Source organism: Kwoniella pini, chromosome 2, assembly GCF_000512605.2.
Source record: "Kwoniella pini CBS 10737 chromosome 2, complete sequence".
In the NCBI taxonomy this organism is placed as follows: domain Eukaryota; kingdom Fungi; phylum Basidiomycota; class Tremellomycetes; order Tremellales; family Cryptococcaceae; genus Kwoniella; species Kwoniella pini.
Genome location: NC_091717.1, coordinates 737,945 through 756,628, shown reverse-complemented (window position 1 = coordinate 756,628; position 18,684 = coordinate 737,945). Strand labels below are relative to the sequence as shown.

The 18,684-nt window shown below is 39.7% G+C and overlaps 4 protein-coding genes across 4 annotated transcripts; 1 reads left to right on the top strand and 3 right to left on the bottom strand.

Annotated features, from left to right (window-relative positions):
* Positions 1-283: 283 nt before the first annotated feature.
* I206_101604 (uncharacterized protein) lies at positions 284-3,342 on the bottom strand (the record flags this gene model as incomplete). The annotated part of the gene is made up of 6 exons (XM_070202423.1): positions 284-334; positions 406-507; positions 585-1,007; positions 1,113-1,663; positions 1,728-2,595; positions 2,710-3,342. The coding sequence occupies 6 exons, from the start codon at positions 3,340-3,342 to the stop codon at positions 284-286; spliced, it is 2,628 nt and encodes an 875-aa protein (XP_070058524.1).
* A 591-nt stretch (positions 3,343-3,933) lies between these two features.
* Positions 3,934-6,880, bottom strand: I206_101603 (uncharacterized protein; the record flags this gene model as incomplete). Its single annotated transcript, XM_019158132.1, has 12 exons — positions 3,934-5,100; positions 5,163-5,192; positions 5,254-5,313; positions 5,366-5,422; positions 5,481-5,589; positions 5,658-5,859; positions 5,924-5,983; positions 6,067-6,177; positions 6,260-6,347; positions 6,414-6,502; positions 6,586-6,686; positions 6,771-6,880. The coding sequence occupies 12 exons, from the start codon at positions 6,878-6,880 to the stop codon at positions 3,934-3,936; spliced, it is 2,184 nt and encodes a 727-aa protein (XP_019008745.1).
* A 971-nt stretch (positions 6,881-7,851) lies between these two features.
* I206_101602 (uncharacterized protein) lies at positions 7,852-11,139 on the bottom strand (the record flags this gene model as incomplete). Its single annotated transcript, XM_070202422.1, has 7 exons — positions 7,852-9,098; positions 9,151-9,270; positions 9,329-9,864; positions 9,941-10,425; positions 10,493-10,558; positions 10,637-10,741; positions 10,798-11,139. 7 exons carry the CDS (start codon positions 11,137-11,139, stop codon positions 7,852-7,854), a joined length of 2,901 nt encoding a protein of 966 aa, XP_070058523.1.
* Positions 11,140-12,077: 938 nt separating this feature from the next.
* Positions 12,078-18,539, top strand: I206_101601 (uncharacterized protein; the record flags this gene model as incomplete). The annotated part of the gene is made up of 10 exons (XM_019158134.1): positions 12,078-13,523; positions 13,590-13,656; positions 13,712-14,120; positions 14,180-14,266; positions 14,331-14,452; positions 14,507-14,754; positions 14,806-14,969; positions 15,034-15,156; positions 15,205-17,282; positions 17,344-18,539. The coding sequence occupies 10 exons, from the start codon at positions 12,078-12,080 to the stop codon at positions 18,537-18,539; spliced, it is 5,940 nt and encodes a 1,979-aa protein (XP_019008747.1).
* Positions 18,540-18,684: the final 145 nt, after the last annotated feature.

The window sequence follows — 18,684 nt, the reverse complement described above, 5'->3', positions numbered from 1 at the left end:
AGATAATGGTATAAAATCAATATTATTTTGTAAGATGTCATTTTATAATTTGATTATAAAATCAATGTGACTTTGTGTTATGATATATATGCATTTTTTGTCAATTGTACAATCATTTTACAATTCCGATCGATGGTGTTATTTATGACTCGGTAGCAAATTATGGAATGAATATAGTATTTTGATTCAAGCATTAACTTCAGGAGTATAGTCGGCAAATAAGCTTCATTAGGATATTTAACGAGATAAGATGATCAATTACAGCCTTTCGACCATAGAACTCTCAATGTCGTCTTCTTTGTCCAGTAGGATCTTCAGTAAAGAATGAGATACTCTAATCATCAGACAATGGAATCAGCATTTTTCCTTTTCTCTTTTGTATTCGCCAATTAATCAATAACTCACTTGCATATCAAGGTATTTCTTTAAATCCTTTTTCCAAGTTTTTCTTTGTTTATCAATTCCATTAGCTATTGATTTACTTATTAATTCATCAAAATTTATTGGCTATTTACAAAAAAAAAAAACAATATCTCATCAACTTATCAAATCCATTTTTCTTAAAAAAAGACCTAAAAACTCACTTCATATCGTAATATTCTTAACCATAATTCTTTATCATCCATTATTAATTTATAAAATATTTTATTCAAATCTTCTAAAGTTATTTTATTTTTTATCATTTCTTTAGAATTTCCACTTTCTTTTAATTTATCTTTTCTTTTTGAATGTGTAGATTTATCTTGAGTATCTAAAATAACCAAAGCAGATTCTTTTGATTTACCTTTTTGATTTTTATTAATTTTCACTTTTGAAAGTGGAATATCTGCTGAACTAATACTTGAATCTCTTTCAATCCTCTTTTTTGTTTTTATTGATTTTCCCTTCTCCTTTTCCTTTTGTAAAATAGGAGATAAAGGATTTAAAGCTTTCCAACAATCTATAGCTATTTTAATTAAAGAATCATAATCATTAGAAGTTCTATATCCATATGAAATGATTAATTTCTGATAAAATCAAAAATCATTTATCAGTATCAGCATCAAGCTATTTTTAATAAGCTTGATAATCACTTTTGGATCAAAAAGAAAAAGGTAAAAAATTCAACTTACTTGAAGTTTCTTTAATTCCCATGAAGAATAATCTGGCATACCCCTCTCAATAAGTTGAATCGAATTCTCAACCTGATCTTCGTCTTCCTCGTTAGAACCAGACTTCTCTGATTTATGGTCTTCACTCGTATCACTTTCCATAGAGTAAAGTGCTTCACGATCTTGATTTTGATCATTTTCATTCCATGCCCATTCAAGATACGCATCTCTTCCCCATTCTTCTTCATCTTCTTCCAAACCCACTTCAGACGGAGCAACAGAAGATACAGATATAATCTCTTCATCTTGCATCACATTTTGATTCACCCCTTCCCATGAAATCACAGCTTCGTCACCCCATTGATCATCTATCATGTCAACTTCAGGCGAGCTCGAGGATACATCGTACACTACTCGATCGAGTATGGCTACAGGTGTTGGTGTAACTGAATGTTCATTTCGACGAGATCTAGCTTGAGGAGTTGTAGAATGTATTGATTCAGGAGTGACCTTCTTCGAAGGCGTATTGTGCCTCGACAGCTGCGGCGTACATGACGAAGTTGAAGGTGAATCTCTCAATGTTATGATGGGTTCATACGAAACCTCTTGTCCAATTACCTCTTTCGAATGGTATACCTTCTCCTCCCCATCCAAGTGGGTTTGAAATTGTCGATTCATCTTTGATTCCGGAGAAATTCCCATCGACTCGCGAATCTCCCCATCTTCGAAAGGGTTTCTTTTTTATTCCTATCATATCCAGTTCATCCGACAACAAACCTTCATCATCATCACCACTACTATTGAATTCGTAGTCAGAACGTTGAGAGATTGATCTAGATCGTTTTTGAGAAGGTGGAGGTAAAGGTAAATCTGATTCTTCAGATTGAATTGAAATTAATTGACTTTCTGGTGAATTTGAAGTAGGAGTAATAGGTGATTTAGATGGTGAACCTAATATTGAAGGTGAATTACTTTTTGATGGTTTTGGTTTTGGTTTTGAATATATTTGAGCTAAAGTAGATTCTCCTAAAGTTTGAGTAGAAGGTAAATTAAAATCAATATCTTCTTCTTCTTGTTGATTTAATTTATTTGATTTACTTAAAGGTGAAATATCTAAATCGGATTTAGTAGTAGGTATTGATGAATTAATAAATTCTTCTTCTTCTTCAAAATGTGGTGATGGTGGTGGTGGTGAAGAATCACCAATAAATTCTTTTAATCTAATTTTTATTTCTTGTTCCCAATTTTCATCTCTTTCATTAATAGCTTTAACAGATGTTAAATTTTTTAAACCTAATGTTAAATTTTTATTTACATTTCCTTTTGTAGGTGTTATAATATTTTCAATTTCAATTAAATTTGATTTTCTAACATGTAAATCTAATAAAGAAGTTGGTTCAGATGATTTAGATTGTTGTCTTAATGCTTTATCAATTAATATTTTTAAATTTGGAGGAGAATTAGGTGGTCTAAATAAAGGTGGTCTACAAATTGACATATGTCTCTAAAAAAAAAAAGGTTTTTTCCAAAGTTGAGCTTGAAGAAAAAAAAAAACGATATAGAAGATTGAGAAAATAGTATTGATGATGATGATGATGATAAAAAATCAAGAACTTACCCATCTTGCAGCACCTGAATCAGTTTTTTTAAATCTTACTTTACATATTGCACAATTATTTAATTTTAATAAAATTGAAGTTTTACCTAACCATTCTGGTACAGGTAAAGGAATAAGTGATCCTAAATCAGGTAAAAGTGGTAATGGTAATGATGTTGATTCATTTTTTGTTTTTATTTTGATTTTTACTTTTGATTTTTCTTTCGAATTTTTAGGGATCGATTCGTTAGAAAGAGATTTATCAGATTTTTGATTTTCAAAATTAAGATTTATAGAAGGTGATTTTGATTTTGATTTTGATTTTGAAATTGATCTTGAATTTGATTTAGTTGAATTTGAATTAATATTAGATGATTTTAATTTATATTTTTCAATTAATTTATTCATTGTTGATCCTATAAAAATTGGTTCATCATCTTCTTCTTCATCTTCATCACTTAAAGTAACTAAAGATTTTGATTTATTTAAATGATTTTTAACGTTTTTTGAAAGAACACTTTTTGAATTTTTAATTGAATTCATATAATTTGAAGGTCCAGCTTTTGAATTTGATTCAATAAGTATTGGTTCATCTGATGAAATTGAAGATAATGAAGAATTCTGTTTTAAAGGAGTAAGATGAGGTTTTGACATTTTATTTGGTTGTATATATCTTTCATATTCTATACTATCGAATCGGAATAATTTATAATATTTGATACAATTCGTTCATCGCGAAGAACATTATCTATATCTTATTTGTAAATAATGGTATAATCGATCAATGTTGAAATGATGACGCGATCAGTGTTGGTCAGATCACGTCAATCCAATATCAAAACGCGCGCGCGCGTCTTGCGTTTCAAGTATGAATATCATATATTGTAAATACTATTAATATTATACATTTTTGTTGAACCAACTTCAAAAATCGTTTGTATGCATACAATGTAGATATATTTATATACTTTATCAAGAATGAAGAGACATGCTATGAACTGATGCGAAACTTTGATTTTGGTCTGAATGAATAGATATTTTAAGGATTAATGCAATTTAAATTATGTTCATTGAAAGTTTGTTTTTGTACTTAAATTTGGTTGATTTGAAAATTTGAGATAAAATGTTTATATGCTTCACGATCTTACTGAGGGTACTTATGAAAGAGTATCCTTGCTTTGCTTTGGGGTGTTTTTGCAATTATCCAATCATCTAGGTTTAGCATGACTTTTTTTCCGCCTTGACCTATTGAGCGCCTGGATCGGGATTATCTAACTGTTCTTTACTCTTTCCATCTCCAACGATTTTAGGCCCATCCCCACCTATACTTTTAGTGGGCGGAGGAGGGTTCACTACACCCATTTGTCCAAAAGAAGTAGTCAGACTATCTACTCCGGATGAGGGAAGTGGGGTGGTATCGTTGGCTGGGGACAGTAGTGTAGAAGGAGAGATAAAGCTAGCTTGTGATTCCTTCCCAAGGGTTGTTGAAGGCTTTTTGCTCGCTTGTGAGTGTCTTACCGAAGGTGGAGGCTTAATAGAAGATTTGACCGAACCAGGTGGAGGAGGTATCAACGTTGTCGGGGTAGCTGCAGAGTCGAAGGGTTTGAAAGCTGGTAAAGGTGAACCAGATTGAGAGTCATCACCTGGAATTCCGCCTAATTGTAATCCTTGAGACCTTCCATTTGCCGTGGTCGCCGGAGGAGCTGATATAGGCGATCTGGAATGCCCTCCTTGACTCTGAGATGTCGATATCCGTGATGGGCCAGGTCCTGATATTCTATCCATTGGCATGCCGGGACTTGAATGTAATCTGGGGTCATAGCCAGGCCAAGCAGTCGTCGAGGTGTTCGAAGGGGAAGGTTGAAGTCCTTTACCTAGTTCCAGTTGAGCATAAAGTCTATGAGGGGATAAAGGAGCACTGATCGTCCCTGATGTAGGTCCATTTCCACCTTCATATGCTGAAGCAGATCTTCTCGAGGTAGGGGCACCCCTATATGCCCCGCCAGGGGTCTCCAAACCTCTAGATACTGTATCTCTACCTCTTCCACCTCTTTCGCTCAATCCAAGATCATCAAATCCTAAGCCTAGTCCACCGACTCCACCAAGATTCGACCCTTGAGATTGAAGCCATAGATCTTGAGCAGAATATTCAGGGAAATCATCTTCATTAGATTGGCCCCTTCTGCCACCCGGAGCATCAAGCATGCCTCCTTGACCGAAGCGGTCGAATGGTACTTGCGAGTGACTTCGGAACCCATTGTTCACGTGTGGATTATTGAAATTGCCTCGAGTCGCTGACAAGGCTCGAGGAGCAGGAGAGGCGGATCTTGGAGCTCGATGAAGGTCATCGTCGCGCTCTCTGCACAATTCGGCGAGAGCCAGGACAGCTCGATCAGGGCGCTGTGTGAGTATCTGCACGGAAAACGCATTAGCAGAGCCTGATAGCTACGACGGAGACTTAGGTCTAGACTGACTCGTGTGGCTCTCATGAATTCTCCCCTTATCTGAATATCAAGTATCGTGCGTTAGCTAAGAGTATTTTACAGCAGTCCTAGATATACGTACTGTGTATAAGCCATCTTTGGTGACGGTACGAGCCACATTATATGATACTTCGAATGGATCCTACAGAGTATTTTAGCGTGTGCTCAAAAAGCCCTTCTTTGCGTCAGCTTACCTCGATACAAAGTCTATTCCGGTCCCTAGCCATTTCGTTCAAACCCCCGACATCAATCTATTGGGAACAAATCAGCATTTGATGTCATTACGACAGGCTGTTGCAATTTACTCACATCATTGACCCAACCTTTACTCTCTTTGGTCAGTTGACCAGCTCTTAATGATAAGACGGAATTATTGAATTGGAAATCATGTGAGAAGAATCGGAAGAAATCGATGAGCCTGATAGAGAGATTTCCATCAATTATGTACTTTCTAGCAGTATGTCAAAGAGTATAGCTGTTACTCACAATTCTCCAACACTTTCGAAGTTCACTGAACTCCACTCCCTCCTTAAGGTCTCCACATCATCGAAGAAATACACATTTCTACCCTCAAGCATTACTTCTTCCTCTTCCATAGGTCTCATAGGCATGATACGTTGCAAGTTAGGTAACACCGGTGGTTGTTTCACGTGAACGAGGTAATATAGAACCATGAGTGTGAATCCATCTGGACCAAGTAGTCAAATCAATCAATATAAGTTTCTTTTGTGATTTAATGTACCGATGCTTACAAGATGATAACGTCCCTCGATATGGTGAATTGATTCTACGTCGCTTGGACCATACTTTGACTAAAAGCGACATGACATACAAATCAGCAAATTCTGCAGAAAAAACGTGAAGTCACTGACAGAACGAGAAGAATGAGACTTACGGAACAGGACTAAAGTTCTCACTCTGGCTGGATCAATCGTAGCATAAGTTAGAAGTAATCTAGTATTTTCAATAGCTAATCTATTCTCAATCCCAATATCACATGCAATACCTATGACGAATAAACATCTTAGCGTTTCTCTGTCTATCTGCTATTGAAATTCAATTTAACAAATCATGATAAGTAAACTTACCAAAGGGGAGAGCAGGTGAAGGGGCTAATTCTAATTTCAAAATTGGAATTCTAGCTCTTGGTAAAGGTTTAACATTGAAATTTGTTTCCTGATCAACACGCGTATTCATTAGCTCCACCGATATACAGTAAAATGTATGATTGAAATGACTTACACGTTCAAGTAAAGAAGCCATTGATTCGACAAAATTTCCAGGTTCAATAGTTGCATTTGGATCATCAATCAATACTACCAGATCCATATCTGAAAATTCACTTCTCGTCAGCTCATCCTCAATTTGATTTTGTTAGAATACATGTAGTAATAAAGAGAATAATGTTACATACCTGAATTTCGTAAACCAAATGAATTACAACTACTTCCGAAACTTAACAACCGAGCAGACGGTTCGAGAGTTTTGATCAATTTTTCAATCAAGCCACGGACCCTGTAAATGAGAAATTGATGTTAGCATCTTTTGATGACTTTAACAATATCGCACTCTTGAAGAGATGATTTGAAGATCACTTACTCCTCTTTGACATTTAATTCTTCACTTGTCGGTAACAAAGGTAGAACAAAGCTAAATAATGAAGTTGAAAGATCATTCAGAAATCGTCGATGTAGAACACCGGGATGCATCTTATCAGGCATTAGGAAGGATATTTAATGTGTATTGGGTATGGCTGGAGATTAACAAAAGTGAATAGATGATCTATACTAAGTATTCAAGAACAGCTCAGCCTTTAATCATATGTATATCAATAATGATAATAGATAAAATCACGGTCAATTTGATTTTAAAGTATGAATTCGGCTTACCGAGATAATTTAAATGTATGATTATCTAAACCTCTAAATGTATTTATGAGAATCTAATCTTATCAATTGAATGAAATTGGTATTCGTTAATTAGATATTCATATATTCCAATGAAGTCAAATCGTCAAATTTGAGTTTAATGGATAACTTGAACAGAAAAAGAATGATTAATTGAAGCGAAATCTAAATCCAGTTCTTTTTTTTTTAATTTGAATTTTTAAGTTTGACTTTGTTTGTAGATTGTAAATTGATGATAGAGGTATAAATAATGTATATTATGCTATTACTTTTAAATGACTTGATCTTAATGAAACTCTTGAATATTGTCAATCAACCCACATGTATTATTTCATTATTTAATACGTTAAATCCAATTTACTTTAATTGTTACACGATCCGAGCGTTAAATACCTATATATTCTTATATATCACGTGATCTATAAAATACAGTACAGTACACATGTACAGTACAAAATGTAATTGCCACAATTTGAAGTTGAGTTTGAGTGTGATACGCGTTAAACAAATCTAACGAAGTCACCCAAATTATATCGTATTAAGCGAATAAATCAACATTGTATTCTTATAAGAGTAATGAAAACAACTAAAAGATTCCAAAGAACAATGCATAATTGATTTTATGAATATGAAAATGAATTTTATGAATTTTACCATAACATCTAATTTTAAAACACATCCTTCATAATTTGAAAAAGAATAACATATAGAACCAAAATTAAAAGATATTGTCAAATCATGCTATATAAATGAAATTTATCTTTAAAAAGTCATTACCTATTAACAGCTCTATCACTACCTTGAAGTAAACTTTCAAATAAACCCATTGCAGATTTTTCATTTCTTAATTGAATCATATAAATTATTCCAGTTCTTTTACCTTTATCTGAAATTTCAATTGCAACACCAGTTTTTGCAACTCTTTCAACTCCATCAGTTAAAACAATTGTACTAATAATCATTTGTGATTTTGATGAAGATGAATCATTTTCAACAACTAATTGTTTAATTGGTTGTCCAATTTTTTGAACATATAATTTTAATTTTCCTGAACCTAATGATTTCCATTTTTGATGTTCTTGTTTTAAGAAAACTTTACATTTCATTTGTGCTGAAATTATTGTTGGACCAGTTAAAGATGTTATTTCTGTTATTTCTTCTTCTGGTGGAATATCATCATCATCATCTTCTTCTTCTCCATCATCATCTCTATTCGTATTATCCAATTGATCCGAAGTTAAAGGTGAAGATCTACCAATTCCACCTAAATTTGGACCAGATTCGAAAGATGAAAATCTTGCAGATGGAGGTTCGGGTGCTCTCAAAGGTTCTAATGATCTTGATCTTCCTATCATATGATTATTTTGAGCGAAAGGAGCGACTGGCATTTGAGGATGACCATGATCTGAGGACGAGAACGATCCACTAGGTCCAGAACGGCTGATAGGCGGGACAGGCGGTATTTCACCGTTCATATGCAACCGCGGAGCAGACTGAACAGATCGACCAGACGAAGATCTAGGTAAAGGCGCTCCTCCAGGCATCATCTGAGGGTCGGATGATCGATCGAACGCCAGACCGGGCATATGCGACATTTGAGGCATATGATGTTGAGGAGGAGATTGCATATTGTTTGACTGAACTCGCGGTCGAAGACTCGCTCCTCTGGGCGGAAGAACCGCCATCGTTGGGGCACCGGAAGCAGGAGAGACATTGTGAGAGGGTTGAGGCAACGCTTGAGGGGGCGTAGGTCCTCGAGGCCAAGCTATAGCTTCTCCAGGTTGGAGGGAGATTTGATTCATTTGGGACACTAAGGCATTCCCCGCTAAAGGCATCGGCGGCATATCAGGCTGATCGTTGGGTCGAGGACTGGTAGATGGCGACGAGGAATTGGAGAATGGACTAGGATATCGAAGGGGAGGAAAGACGGATTCGTTCGATCGATTCTCTAGTGAGGCTAGTGAAGGCGAACGGGGATCCGGGTTGATAGGCGAAGGAGCAGCAGTCGAAGGTCGAGTAGCTGGCAATGACATGAATATTCTTCCCTATGCCAGCGTCAACGTTTGACTCACCTCCTGAAGCAAAGTCTATGCACTCTATCAGATCTTTCATGATCTGATCTCTAGCAATATCTGATTCTGCATGAATCACAAAGGTCTCCTTTTTCATTATCATTACGGTTAAAACGTTGACTTATCAGAAAGTGATTAGCTTGTTATACAGATCGTAAGAAACCGGTAGTCGACTCACCTTGTTGACCTTCAGCTACCATGAGATGCTTTCCTGCCAAGGGAGGATAGCTTAACCACATCTCAGGCATCGGTCCTCCATGTCCGACCCTATCAGGTTGGTCCCTAGCTACCTGTTGAGCTTTCGATGCTTTCTCAGAAGCTTCCATCCATTCCGCGACTAAGAATAGATCTGATAGAATGAATATGTGTGCTCGGCGGTGTGTAACTTGTTGTCCTGTTGAGTTTGGGGTGAAGTAGACCGTCACATCATGCGAGGACCGCAGAGAACGGGTAAAGGGTAAAGAAGGAGGGTTCATCTGCAATTTACATTTCTTTGGTGTCATCGAGAATAAGTCAATCGTACGTTCCGGATCAATCCTTAATTCTAAATCAGACAAGGGAGCAGATGCTGATATTGTTGTGGAACTTGACGATACAAGATTGGTATTCGAGGTAGTGGAAACCTGGATATGAGGTCTACGTTGTGGTGATTGTGTCATGCTAGTCAAATTTGTCACAGCTGAACCGCCAGAATTTCGATCTTCGATTCTACTGCTGAAAGGTGAAAAGCTAATCCATCAGTCAGACAACTTCTCCGCGAAGCACAAAGGTGATCGATCTAAATACGTACTTTGTATGCGATTCCATTGAGCTATCCATCGCGCTACTCGTCCTACTGACCCTTTCTTTCTCGGACCAACTTTGCTCCCTGGAGTTTGGTTTGGTACCCCCTGCATAACTTTGTGCGCTAATACGATGCTCATCTGTAGGTGAATTATTATCAGAAACATCCATTTCTAGTCTACTTTCCACTTGGCTGACCAGTCCTTCTAAACGTTCATTGGCGACGACTAGTAATTTGTGATCGCTTCTACCTTCTTTTGTACTTCGTAATAATCTTGCATAAAGCTTCCTATAATACCTCAGCCTAGTGTATGGTAAGATGAACAAGGCGTCTAAGGACCACCGAGACAGGGGTGGTGTAGGCGAGCAGGAAGACGATATCTCTTGTAGTATATCATCTAAGAGCAGATTGCGTGTTACCGGTTGATACGAATCGAAACCAGTCAAGAAGTTTGTACAATATTTTAGGTAAGCTGGTTCAAGGTCATCAATCTGTGTGATTACATGAATAATCAGCCGTTCGCTCCGTAACATAGGCACTCTCGACAGCTAAACTCACCCATCTCATTAAAAGATCACCCAGTGCTTTCGGACTCGCAGGATTGGGTCCAATCTCTTTCAATTTCTACAGCGATACCGAGATCAGCTCCATGACAACATATCGAGCCATAATAATAGCAGCAAGTAAGGCATCTCCACTTACAGAGCCAAACGCTCGATTTGCTCTATAAACAGCTTCAACACATCTAAACATTGCATCCAATTTCGGAGGTGGGAAATCTTTCCTTGACCACGCAGCAGCGACTTTCTGTACAATCAAAGGTTGTAAGCTCAATCTCAATATCTTTGTCATGGCAGACGTACTCGTATAACCAGACTCAATTGCTCGACATATATCTTTTCACTATCTATCAGATCGACTAAAGGGTTTCGCTTGGACCCTTCACCGCCATCATCCCTTGCTGTACCGCCTGATCCATGAACCGAAGCACCAGACGCTGACCTAGATACAGATGTGGAAGCCGAATTTGAGCCAGATACGTTTCTAGGCTGAGGCATTTGAATGTTGTTATATTGACCATTCTGGGGCCATTGGTCTTGGTCGATCAGAGGGGAAGGGCCAGGCGAGATGGAAGGTGGTTGCGACGGATAAGAGGCATATGTGGGTCGAGATGGACCTGCTGTAGAGGTTTGATAAGACGTCATGACACCGTTCGATGTCTACTTTGCGAATACGTTCCTGGCTAGAAATCCAAGGTAGAAGGAGCCTTTCATCGATGATACTGAGGAAGATATATCAAGTCTGGCTAATGTCGGGAGAAGACACATATAATTCGTCGTTTCGTCGTAATAATTAGATGTGTTTTGGTTGTGTTGTTTTTGGGTCCGTGCGTAAATAAACCAAGATAATCGAGACAAAGCACCTTGAATTTCAGGTTGATTAGAGAAATCCTGAACTAGTGATATATTCTTTCTTCCTTCACTCGACTAAAAACCCTTTCTTCAACGAAATTCTGACACCTGCCGATGCTTGTGTCTGGCTGCCAGCTCAAGATATGCTTAAAAATGGGGTCGTTTTGTGATGCAATGAAAGCATCACAAATCTGACTTGTACAAGGGTGTGTATCCGCGTGTCACTGCTAACGTTTTGTTGTTGGTATTCGGACTAGGCCCAGGCGCGCCGGAGGACTATGCAGATGACGGGATCAAAACCACGCTCACAAAACACTAAGATGGGAGGACCAAACAGAGTAATCCGATATAATCTTCGGCAATTGTACGTAAGACAGAGTTGTCAAGATATCAGATGAGAGTGAGAGAGAGAGAGAGTCGGATGATAAAAGCGAAAAGTCCAAATCAGTCGGTGACAGATAATCACTTAAACTCACCCTCATTCAATCATATTTGTCTTGTGCACTACTTTGTAAGAATCCTTTGGTCAAGGTGTGTACCCCTGTTCGACAGCCAGAATCATTTTTTCATCTCTTCTTGCATTATTGTATCACTAAACCCACAATAATTGAACTACCAACATATGGCATAATCCGCCTATTAGATAATACCGCCTCCACTAATCCCACTTGGCAAGTAATATCTCCCTTTTCCTCCTTCCAACTGAAATCATTCTTCATCATCAAGTCGAAATGGCGTTACAGCAAGAGGGTGCTGTATCCACCCCTACATCGGGTGCATCATCTTACCCTTCAAGAACCAGGATGGGTAGCTTGAGTGGAAAATCAAAGACTCCTCGAGGTACACCTACCAAAAATGAAGGAACATCAAGACCTTCGATCAAACCTTCTCCTTCCGATTCGAGTCGAAGGAGACCGACATTTACAACTTCATTGAATTATCCTGAAGTTTTGCCTGCTCCAACGTATTTTGCAAATGAAGGTGAATTACAAAGGGGTCAAAGAAGATCTAAAGTTGAAGCTTTGACTAAACTTGATCGAGCTGGAACACCAATCCAGATCAACAATGGTCCTACAGGTACTTCTTTCCTGCCATCTTCTGCTCAATCCTCGACACCTCAACCAGTAGCAGGACCATCAGCATCTCGAAATCCCTTACATCGACCTGTAATCGTCAATCCACCTTTCAACCCTGCATCGGTTCGTCAGAGTGCTCCTCGGTATCCACCTGCTCGGACCACTCCTAGACTCTTTGGAATTGACGAATGTCCAACATATTATCCGAACGAAGAACAATTTAAGGATTGTATGGGATATATAGAGTCTATAGCGGATGATGCTAGACCATACGGAATATGTAAGATTGTTCCTCCAGAAGGTTGGAAAATGCCTTTTACCCTCGATGCCGAGACCTTTAGATTCAGAACCAGGTTACAACGTCTGAATCAACTTGAAGCCGCTTCAAGGGCGAAAATCAATTTTTTGGATCAATTATCGATGTTTCATAACCAATCTTCCGAAAATGAAATAACGATCCCAAAGATCGACAGACAACCTCTAGACCTTTGGAAATTGAGGAAAGAAGTGAATAAATCGGGGGGATATTTAGAATTGGATAGAACGAAAAGTTGGCCCAAATTGACAGAAACGCTGGGTCATAAGGCTTCTTGGAGCGGTCAAGTCAGAAGTGCTTATATCGATATTATATTGCCTTTTGACAACTATTCGGTCAGAGCGAAATCAGCGTCTGTGTCACCTTTGACGCCACTGAATAATAGTTCGATCAACGGGAATGGGACTGTCAAACCACCTGCATTTGCCTCGGATGCTCCTTCTTCGCCTAGTCAAACTAAATCCGCCGGACGAATGGGAGCTATCAAGCATAGTCCGAGGACTCGATTCAGTAGTAGAATGTCAGGAGCTGGATTCGGTGGATCGGGCGGTGAAACTCAGTCCTTGCCTACGTTAACGGCTTCACTACCGACTATCAACGGGTTGGAAGCAGCAGCGGAAATTGAACGGCCATCATCCGCTACACCTTCCTTGACGACATTGAAAATCAAAGTTCCCGGTTTCTCAACTAGGGATGGAAGTGAGAGTGAATTGAGTGACGCGGATTCTTCGTCGGATGGCTCACCCAAAGGCAAGGTCGGAACGCCAGAGTACAAGAAAGGAGATGTAAGTACAATCAGGACTCTTTGGAACTGCAAATGCTAAATCGGCTAAATCGGTCCCGCTTTCCAGATCTGCGAGATATGTCGATTTGGTCATGCAGCCGAAAAGATTTTGCTATGTGATGGGTGTGATAGGGGTAAGTTCTGGCTTCATACTTGCAAAAGCAAATTGCTGACAGGGGGATTCTTCAGGCTTTCACACGTACTGTCTTGACCCGCCTTTGGCGTCTGTGCCTGCCAACGAGGAATGGTTCTGTACTTCTTGTCTACTAAGTCAAGGAGATGATTTCGGTTTTGGAGAAGGAGAAGATCATTCAGTAGCCTCTTTTCAAGCAAGAGATGCTTCCTTTTCATGGCATTGGTGGAATCGTCATCGTCCAAACCCTGCTGCATCTTCTTCGCAATCTCCGCCAAGGAAACACGATCAAAATGGCTTTGCTCAAATGCCAAGTCAACCACTCAATCAACTGGAGAGAAAGTTCGGCAAAGTCACCGTTACTGAAGATGATATCGAACGAGAATTTTGGAGGTTGACCGAAAGTCTGACTGATACGGTCGACGTTGAATATGGTGCAGACGTGCATTCCACCACTCATGGAAGGTGAGTCACATTTTACTTAATTGAGCGAAATCCAGGGCTGATCAGATTTTGGGAAATAGTGCTGGCCCCACCATGGAGACTCATCCTTTGGAGCCATATGCCACGGATGGATGGAACTTGAATAACATGCCTATATTGCCTGATTCGTGAGTAGTCAATCAAAGCTTGCTTGACTAGGACATCACGGATACTGGCTAATTTAAAAGACAGATTATTACGCTATATCCGATCAGATATCTCCGGAATGACTGTCCCATGGATATATCTTGGTATGATGTTTTCCACCTTTTGCTGGCATAATGAGGATCACTACACCTATAGTGTAAATTACAGTGAGTCTTTCTATGGATTTCAATTACTATTCGAGCTGATGTGACCGATTTCAGTGTATTGGGGAGAAACGAAAACATGGTACGGCGTACCTGGATCTGATGCTGAGAAGTTTGAGCAAGCCATGAAATCGGAAGCTCCTGAATTGTTCGAACAACAACCTGGTCTGCTCTTTCAACTAGTGACCATGATGAACCCTGGTCGAGTCAAGGAAGCCGGTGTCAAAGTGGTCGCTTGTGATCAAAGACCGAACGAGTTTGTCATTACTTTCCCCAAAGCCTACCATTGTGGATTCAACCACGGTGTAAGTACTCTTTTGTTTGACCCCAACAGAAAGCTGACTGGCATTGTATAGATAAATATGAATGAAGCTGTCAACTTCGCTTTACCGGACTGGTTGCCGGATGGACGGGAAGCAGTGATGCGATATCAACAGCATGCTAAACCACCTGTCTTTTCGCACAACGAGCTGTTAATCACCATTACACTGTATTCGGAAACCATACGCACGGCCTTGTGGTGAGTGCACACTAGCTGGACCAGCTGAAATATTCTGCTTACAAACGTTTGCGTGCTTCCACAGGCTTAAGGACAATCTTACAGTTATGGTGGAAGCAGAAAGTCGCCGCCGGGAGAAACTTCGTATCGCCAATCCAGCGTTGACCGAGATTCTATTCGAAGAAGACGGTGCAGAAGACCAATACCAGTGCGCCGTGTGCAAGTCATACTGTTATCTTGCTCAAATCACCTGCAGCTGTACAAAATTGGTTGCCTGTCTCGATCATGCCGATCAGTTGTGTGCATGTGCAAAATCGAAGAAAGCTCTCAGGAAACGTTACACCGAAGCTCAGCTTGAAGAAATCCTGGCCATAGTCGTCGCTCGAGCGGCTCAGCCTGACGCATGGCGTGCGAGACTTTACGCTTTATTGGAAGTCCCCCGACCCGCTCTCAAGTCACTGCGAGCCCTCGTGGCCGATGGGGAGAAGATCGCGTACCCCATACCCGAAGTTTTCACGCTGCGAGCACTGGTCGACCGGGCCAATAGTTGGGTGGAAAGAGTCTCATCACTCGTCACTAGAAAAGCCGCTGGTAGAAGACGAAAGGGCAAAAAAGAAGAGGATGAAGATGAAGATATGGTGATAGATCGAAGTCCCGAAACTCTTTCTACTTTACTCTCGGAAGCAGAAAAACTAGCTTTCGATGCTCCTGAGATACTTCAACTTCGGCAATTACTGATGAATATCCAAGGATTCCAATCTGAAGCTTCGCTCATTCTTTCTACACCAGAATCCGAGCTAGAGCTGGAGAAATGCAAAACTGCCTTGATATTGGGTGAAAGTCTCAATCTCGATTTACCAGAAGTAACGGCTATAATGAATATCGTCAATAGACTCAAATGGTTCAGAAAAGTTGAAGACGAAGTTGATGATAGAACGCTCGAATACGATGATACAGTCAATTTACTCGAACAAGCTGAGGAGTACGAGATACCCGAAGACCACCCCACAATATCGGAATTGAAGATGAGGAGACAACGAGGCGCAGAATGGTTAAATGCTGTTGATACTTTGCTGAGTTCACCTCGCATCAAGATTGAGGAGATCTCAGATCTGATCGAGGGTAAAGACTTCGTACCTGTGTCGACGGACAAGATGCGCCAGCTGGAAAGCATTCGAAAGACCGTTCTCAATTGGCAAGCTTCAGCTAAAAATCTCTTGTCCACCAGCGGATCCGCCTTGGCCGCTTCGAGGTTATGTAAGAATGTCTCTTCTGCTACTCCACCTATAAGTCGAGTTGAGATACCCGAAATGGTGGAGCTACAAGCTGAACTGAACCATCATGCTCAATGGCAATCGCAAATCTGCCGTATACTAGAAATACCCGTCGCCAAAATCGGTAGTACCATGAATTACCTCAAGAGAGAATTCGAATCTCACCTAAACCCTGAAGATGATGAACCCAATGAAGAATTCGTTTGTTTTTGTAGAGGAAGTCCAGGTAACGTTATGATCAAATGTCAAAACTGTCAGGGAGAATATCATCCTAAATGTGTCGGTGTTTCACCAAAATATATCGATCAACTATATCAATGTGAAATGTGTCAACGTTTACTTCCTGGCCTTTCACCCTCGTTGAACGATTTCGGGGTTATAGTGGTCTCACAACGGTGGAGATTCAAAATCACTCCGCCCGAGTTCAAGGTTGCTCAAGAAATTGTTGAAATGGCTTTAAGGTATTCTTCGACTGTCTTGAAGATTATCGATCCTAAAGATACGGCTGAGCCTTGTATGGATATCTCAAAAATCCAGCATTCTATTAGGAAGATATATAATCTGCCCTTATTGTTAGATGCTACCAATGTAGAAACCAAGGAAAGGGTAGTCTTCATAAGCTGGTTGTTCCGAAGACTACAAAATGCCATCAAAGTTCATAACGGTATTTCTACTGCAACGGCAAATGGAGGAGAAAAACCAAAATCAAAGGGAACAAGAGGAAGAAAAGCGAAATTGATAATTGCTCAATCTTATCCAAAAGAATTTCGATGCATTTGTCAATTCCCCGATATTTCCGCTCTTAATCGTACCCCGTATCGCCCTGATCCTGAAGACAACGATGAAAGTCGAAGATTAACGGTAGAATGTGCGAGATGTTCTCAAAAATATCATAATGAATGTGTTAGAGCTGGACCTGAGCTTTCTCGACCTCTTTTGCCGTCGGCTGATTCAGCTGAAGGTTTACCTGAAAGACGATCGTTTTGGAGATGTCCTTGTTGTGCGGTTAAGGAGGCTAAGTATTATATGAAAGGTGTTGAAGTCAGGGTACAAATGAGAGGTGAGAGGCTTTTCGTATTCTAGGACTTAAGGAATTTTGGCTGATTAATTCAAAATATTAGATCAAATCGGTACAGATCAATATATCGATTATAGATCTACTATAAATGATTATGCGGAAAAACCGATAATTATCACATTACAACCTTCGACAGATGCTATAATTTTGGAATGTACCAATTTTATACCTCCCATTTTACCTGAAGATTACACAAGAGAGGGTTCCGGTAATGAAGAAGATGGTCAATCAATTAAAAAGAGAAGGAAACTTCGTCCATCCGAAATCAACTCTACCTCTGATATGAAATTGAATGGGAATGGTGGTGGTCAATCTTCACCTGTTTCAACCAATGCAATACCACCACAGCATCATTATCAGAATCTACAAAATGGTCATACCCCTCACACGGCCATTACTGCTCCTGTCAATAGCAAGGTTCCTTCAGTCCATCCCATCTACCCTTCTACTGCCACTGCGATTTCACGCGGCCCGATCAATGGCTATACAGGTCCTCAAACTGCTTATCCCTCTCCAATCACTCATCACATACATCAACCTCAGACTGCCAGATTGTCCGATCCAGTCCCTGTCAATTACAGAACCGCTGCCGACGATCTAATGTTGAATGGTCAAGCCCATTCATCATCTTATCCACATCATCCCATCTCTCGTTCGCCTGAAATGTCCATTCCGGTAATGAATTCCGTAGTCGAGCTGCCAGCCCGAACGTTGGAGAGTTTACCGTCACTTGATCGACCAAAATCACCTAATAAATTGGTATCCCCTACACAGCCACCTCCGCAAATTCTGTCATCAAATGATGAAGTCACATCAGCGTACGATCGGAAATCTGGAAGTCCACATGCTCTGCCAACCGATGTACCCCCGAAGGAATCGCAGAACTCGCCCTCGCATCGAGCAGAAGAGAATGGTTCTGGACCCCCTATCCCGGTATTCGAAGTTCAACATCCTGTTGAAGAGCAAGAACCAGAACTTGAAAATCATCTTAAGACATCGGAGCGATTGCAACCCATTATATCACAAGAGATACCACCAGTACTACCGATCGAATCTATGGAAGAAATACCGAGGATGGATATAAACAAAAGCCCAAGTCCAAGTAAAAGGAAATTGAGCGATTTAGGTGAAAAAATCGATTTATCAGAGAATGTTCCTATCGTTAATATGGAAAGACAAAGATCAAGTTCAACTCAAGGATCAAGTGTTCATGATGCTATTGTTATTGATGATGATTAGTATATCTACATGAAAGATCAAAAATCCAAAAAAGGATGTAATTGGCTTTTTGGCATCGTTTTTTTTTCTTTCGTAATAACTTTGTTTTTGCCTTTTCTGTAATTTGTATAAATTGCTGCTTCCGATATTTGATATATTAAAAACT